This window comes from Sebastes umbrosus, chromosome 13 (assembly GCF_015220745.1).
Source record: "Sebastes umbrosus isolate fSebUmb1 chromosome 13, fSebUmb1.pri, whole genome shotgun sequence".
NCBI lineage: Eukaryota > Metazoa > Chordata > Actinopteri > Perciformes > Sebastidae > Sebastes > Sebastes umbrosus.
Genome location: NC_051281.1, coordinates 17359558 through 17365741, shown reverse-complemented (window position 1 = coordinate 17365741; position 6184 = coordinate 17359558). Strand labels below are relative to the sequence as shown.

At 37.9% G+C, this 6184-nt stretch overlaps 1 protein-coding gene across 1 annotated transcript; it reads right to left on the bottom strand.

Annotated features, from left to right (window-relative positions):
• Positions 1–2093: 2093 nt before the first annotated feature.
• On the bottom strand, positions 2094–5868 carry sox21b (SRY-box transcription factor 21b). The gene is made up of 2 exons (XM_037790871.1): positions 5003–5868; positions 2094–4853 (listed from the first exon to the last, which is right to left on the bottom strand). The coding sequence occupies exon 2, from the start codon at positions 4834–4836 to the stop codon at positions 4090–4092; it is 747 nt and encodes a 248-aa protein (XP_037646799.1). The 5' UTR covers positions 4837–4853; positions 5003–5868; the 3' UTR covers positions 2094–4089.
• Positions 5869–6184: the final 316 nt, after the last annotated feature.

Genomic DNA, 6184 nt, shown 5'->3' with positions numbered 1-6184 from the left:
TACTGTATCTGTGCTGTTTGTGTCGCTTATGTGGACTGTGTTTGTATACTCTTGCTGCTGCCTATTGGCCAGGTCATCATTAAATGTAAATGAGGTTCTAAATTGATTTTACCTGGTTTAATAAAGGTCAAATAAAAAAAAGAAATGTGTGATTAATTTCAAAGAATTGATTATAGTTAATACTTATTTTAGGGCTGTGTGAGGAGAGAGAACAAAAAGTCAAGGAATGTGTTTAGAGTATTCATTTTGGTTTATTAAAATATTTTTTTTTATTATTTATCACAAAATCTTATCCTGGGAAACAGATTTGTATTGCCCCCTGATTTACTGAGGATCTTTGGATAAAAGAGTGAAAAACAATTTATATAAGAAAAAAAGTTTTTTTTCTCACTTATTTCCATAGTTGCATGTCCACCTTTCCCCCATTCAGTTCCCATCTTAAAGACAGAAAAAAAAACATAGGCTATCTATTCAAAAGGCATTTAGTCCATTTCTTTCTTGGCCGGTAAACCTATTCATCAATTGTTCTGGCTTGTAGATTGCATTCTAATGCTAATCTAGCGTGTTAAATATCTTTTTGTTCCCCTTTCACCGTTTTGTCATTCAGTTTATCCAGTTTTGGCCACCCATTTTATTTATTTATGCGCCTGCCTCTATTCATGCGCTCATGTATTTTTTATTATGTTGTTTCACTGTCATGCAGTGTCAACTCACTCTATTCAATGTGGGCTACTTGAAGGGCTTGCAGGGACAAAGCGTGTACACATTGCAGTGCTATTCACTCCGGCCAGCTGGATCGGCTGAAAAAAAAAAAAACCTTGTGAAAAGAAATCCTCCACAACGGACACAGAAGAAGTGCACAATGCTAACAGTTTTCCAAATACCACTGATTGCTTTCATCACAATGAGGGAAAGCAGCCGCTTTTGCTGAGCTCCACTTCAACAAACAACACTCTCACAAAACCTCCCAACCCACGTTTTTGTTCCCAGACAAAACCTCCTCGACCGTCTAAACGCTCCCAGAGAAGAAGAAGAAAAAGGAAAAGAAAAAAGTTCTTTCAGCTTTCTTCCCCTTTTTCCTCAAGAAAAAAAAAAAATATATAATAAAAAGGCCAAAAGAAAAGAGAAAGAAATGGCCACTCACTGAACTCGTAATGCAAGTTATTTTTTACAGACCTTCTCTTGTGTTTTGATCACACTGGCTTTGCCCTTTTTTATTATTATTATTATTTTAAAACATTTTGTTATTTACACCAATTCATTTTGTGGCATAACAAAAAAGAACTATGGGAATTTTAATAATAATAAATATAAATGTATAGGCCTGCAAAGTCACATAACAAAAAGAACTATGGGAATTTTAATAATAATAATAAATATAAAATGTATAGGCCTGCAAAGTCACATAAAGAAAATAACTATGGGAATTTTAGTAATAATAATAATAAATATAAATGTATAGGCCTGCAAAGTCACATAACAAAAAATAACTATGGGAATTTTAATAATAATAAATATAAATGTATATAGGCTTGCAAAGTCACATAACAAAAAATAACTATGGGAATTTTATTAATAATAATAATAATAATAATAATAATACATATAAATGTATATAGGCCTGAAAAAGTCACATAACAAATTCTGGGTGTCAAAAAAATATTATTAATTTTTTTTCCCCAGACTAAATGAAGGTCAACTTGCGCGTTATTTTCGGGGGCCAATAAAAGGAAGTTCCGTTTGGAGAAGAGAAGAAGTGATCGGGGTGTTACAATGAAGACCATAGTGGTGAAAGGGTTTAATTAACCGTGGCGGAGATAATTATCCCTGGACTGTCCAAATTAGTTTTGCATAATCTGCTCTGATCCTTATGAATTAATCTCTGCAGTGTAACCTATAAGGAGGAGGAGGAGCAGGTTGCACAAGATCTAATATGGACCCATTAACACACACCTGCACTCCTTAGGACAGGTGATGCTTCTTTAAAAAAAAAAAGAAAAAAAAAGTGTCTTTTAATTCATATTATGTTTTTCTTTTCTCAGGTTTTGTTTTAAAGCCTCAAAGACGAGCTTGTTCTGCAGCCTAAAAGCACCTTTTTTTTTTTGTTCCTTCCTGCATGGGAAAAGAAAGCTCAGAGTACCACACAAGTTTTATCTTCCCTCCTATTCACGATTAAAATTGTGATAAATAAGGTTTTGGCTCTTGATTACAATGGGCTGATTTAGATCCCCCTCCCATCCACCCCCCAGTCTTTGCCATTCAAAGAGGCGCACAAAAGCAGCCTTTGGAGGATGGATACCTTACACTTCACCTGGACTGAGGAGCAGGAGCAGGAAAAAAAAAAAAAAGAAAAGATAACAATCTTGTTCATCTCATCAAGAAACTACAGCCTGCGATTCCTCTTCCGTTTTTAATCCGAATACGCTTTTATTGTAGAGTCCTTTTTGCTCAACAAGTGAACAGTAGCAATAGGTTGAAAGTACATAACGGAGGTTAAAGAAAACACAAAAAACATACAAATTCCAGAAGAGTTAGTTAAAAACGTTTTTTTTTCTTTTCTGCTGCACATGATACGAGGAGTAGGAGGGTATGATGAAGAAGAATAAACTTCCACCTGCATTTAAATTTTTTTTTTTTTTTTTTTTTTAACTGTTTTGGAGAGGAGAGAGAGAAAGAAAAGAAAAACTGGTTTGATGAATCAAACCTTCAAAATAAATTACATCCTCTACGTTTCATGTGCAAAATATTACAGAACTAGTCTTGTCCTTTTTGTAAATTGTCTGGGTTTCACCATAGATTCCACTAAACAATAAATATTACAGACATCTATAAAACGGTTTAAAAACTCAAAATATACACCGCATCTCTAGTGAAATGCGTTTTAGGTGTCCTGGCCCTATATCTCAAAAACACTAAGCCTATAACGGCAAATAAACTAGAGTCGTTTTTATCTGTACACATTTACAGTCATTCAAAGAGAGAGAGGGGAGAGAAATGTTGTGATAAATCCTCCTTGATCCATGAATTACAAGTTATCTGAGAGGAGATCCTGTGATTATTGTAATAATAATGCTGCCCTTGATTCCAACAGGTTAGTCAAAGCAGGTGCAACTTTGCAAAAAAAAGATAGAAATCCAGTTTAGTGTGCCTTTTTTAAAATGTTTTTTTTTCACAAAATGCTCTCAAATGTGTTGCATTTGTGCCATCCTTCAGTCCTGTAGGTGATGGCTGGGTAATAATAATAATAAGATTAGAGAGTTCTCTAAATAAGCATGTACCTTAGATAAAAGGCATTAATCAATATACATACACATGTATGAAACTTATCTGAGAGGAGATCCTGTGATTAATATGCTCATTGTTATAATAATGCTGCCCTTGATTCCAACAGGTAAGTCAAAGCTTGCAAAAAAAAGATAGAAATCGAGTTTAGTGTACCTTTTTTTAAAATGGGTTTTTCACAAAATGCTCTCAAATGTGTTGTATTTGTGCCATCTTTCAGTCCTGTAGGTGATGGTTGGGTAATAATAAGATTAGAGAGTTCTCTAAATAAGCAGTTACCTTAGATAAAAGGCATTAATCAATATGCATACACATGTGATATCTTGAGACGACGAGCACTTTCATCACATGTACAAGTTATCTGAGAGGAGATCCTGTGATTAATATGCTCATTGTTATAATAATGCTGCCCTTGATTCCAACAGGTTAGTCAAAGCAGGTGCAACTTTGCAAAAAAAAAAGATAGAAATCGAGTTTAGTGTACCTTTTCAAAGTGGGTTTTTTTTCACAAAATGTGTTGCATTTTGTGCCATCCTTCAGTCCTTTTAGAGGTGGAGGTGATAATAAGATTAGAGAGTTCTCCAAATAAGCAGTTACCTTATAGATAAAGGCATTAATCAATATACATACACATGTGATATCTTGAGACTACGAGCACTTTCATCACATGTACAAGTTTTGTGCATGCATAATAAAACTCTTGCATGAATAGCTTTTTTTGTTTGTTTTTTGTTTTCACATTTTCATTTCTCAGAAGAAGAAGAAGAAGAAGAAGAAGAAGAAGTCCAAAAGCTTCGGGCCTTATTATCATAACGCTGCAGCATATGCAGGGTACGGTTCAAGTTGAGGTTTTCCCATCCCAGGGAGCAGGATGTATGCTAAGGGAGGCTGAAGTCCTGCAGAGGGCCAGCCAGTACAGTTACAAGGGATCATGTAGCCCGGGTTTCCAGGAGACGGATGGGAGTGCGTGTGGGAGTGCGTGCCGGCACTGACACCGACTCCAGCTCCGGCGAACGCTGCAGCACCACTGGACGCGTAGCCCAGCGGAGACCCGTATGGAAACGAAGGCGGCGAAAGCTCAGTCATCTTGGATCCCAGGTCGAAAAAGGAGTATGGGTTCGTCATGGACGGGTTGAAGAAAACCCTCGCAGCTGCTGCAGCCGCGGCCGCTGCTGCTTTGTCCGGATGACCCATGAAGGAGTCCGAAAGTCCAGCGGCGGAAAGCGCGCTGACTTTGAGCGCGTCGTGCTCTCCGAGGTTGTACGGCACCGGGAAGGAAAACTTATCTTTCTTCATCAGAGTCTTGGGCTTCCGCCTTGGTCTGTATTTATAGTCTGGGTGCTCCTTCATGTGCATCGCTCGCAGTCGCTTTGCCTCGTCGATGAACGGCCTCTTCTCGGACTCCGTGAGAAGTTTCCACTCGGCTCCTAGTCGCTTGCTGATCTCGGAGTTGTGCATTTTCGGGTTTTCTTGAGCCATTTTTCTGCGCTGGGCTCTGGACCAGACCATGAAGGCGTTCATTGGGCGTTTGACGTGATCCATTGGTTTAGACATGTTTTGGCACAAACTCGCTGGAAAAAGAAAAAGTGAGAAATAAGAAATTACATGAGAATAAAAATCGCACACTTTAAAGACTCTTTAAAAAGAAAAAAAGTTGAATAATCCAGTTATATATTCATTTAACTTCACAATAACAACAGCAGAGCTTTTGGCTACTTACTTTAAGACTTCAGTTCTTCATCCCACCGATGAATATCTTCAGTAAAGTACAAGTTGCTGCGTCCTTATGAATGCTCGACTTTATGTTTTCTGCTCCATGGTGGCATCCACCGGTGATACAGCCTTTAGCAAAGAAAGAAGAAGGGAAAAAAACACCCTGCTGTCTTGTTTTTCCTCTTGTCCTCTGAGTCTGTCAGCAGCAGCAGCAGCAGCTTTTACGCAAGTGGATGAGAACTCCAGCTTGCCCCATGTGAAATACAGGCTTGTGTGTGGCAGGTAGTGAAAGTGCCACTGGCGCATGCGCATTGGGCACCAAGCACGCAGACGACTTTAAAAAAAAAAAAAAAAATCCCACCCTGTTTGAAGGAGGAAACGCATCTCATATATCTTTATTTATTATGCGCGCGGAGTGTTTTTAACCTCGGCTGTTTTGTTTCAAACTCATTAGTTTCATATTCTGGAATATTTATTCTAATTAGCAAACTCATCACATGGGAATTGTTCAGATCAATTAAAAGTAATTAACTTCATTTGACTTAAGCTGCACCTGAAATACCTGCTGGTGGCAGCATGTATGTGTGAGATGAGCCTTTCACTATAATAACACTGATGCATTTTGGGTTTGACTGCATGTTTGCAGCAGACAGGTTGAACTTGTATTGAATCTGAGCCATCAGACACTTGAAGACTCTCCTTTATTTATCATTACACGCTTAATCGCCTCTTCTTCTTCTTCTTCCTTCTTCATCATTTGTTTAATTGAACCAGCTTTTGGTGTCACACCACTTTCTCACCTTTCATCCTGCATGCCCCCTTCAATTCCCCCACATGCCATTGAAAAAGTAGTGCGTAAAAAGACGACAAGAGAGGTAAAGAATGTCTTCTTTAATTTTCTGATATTGTGGCATTTTAGTGGTAAATACACAGAATTTGCCGAGGAAGGTCTGAAGTGTTTCTAATCGCGCTCGGTGAAATTAATTACTTTCCTGAAATCCCCCCTTTTCACTTTCACTTCAAAGGACTTTCCCAAGGGCAGCGAGTCGACAACTGAAAATTAGGTTGTCGAATATTCAACTAAGCAATTACAGCTATCTGCAGGACTTGTTGAGTAAATTGTAGGTTTAAGTGGTTTGTTCTCGCACCTTTCCCCCGTTGTACATAATTATATATGTACAAGGAAATA

Coding starts and splice junctions, on each gene's coding strand:
- sox21b (XM_037790871.1), bottom strand. CDS start 4,836: ATGTCTAAACCAATGGATCACGTCAAACGCCCAATGAACGCCTTCATG.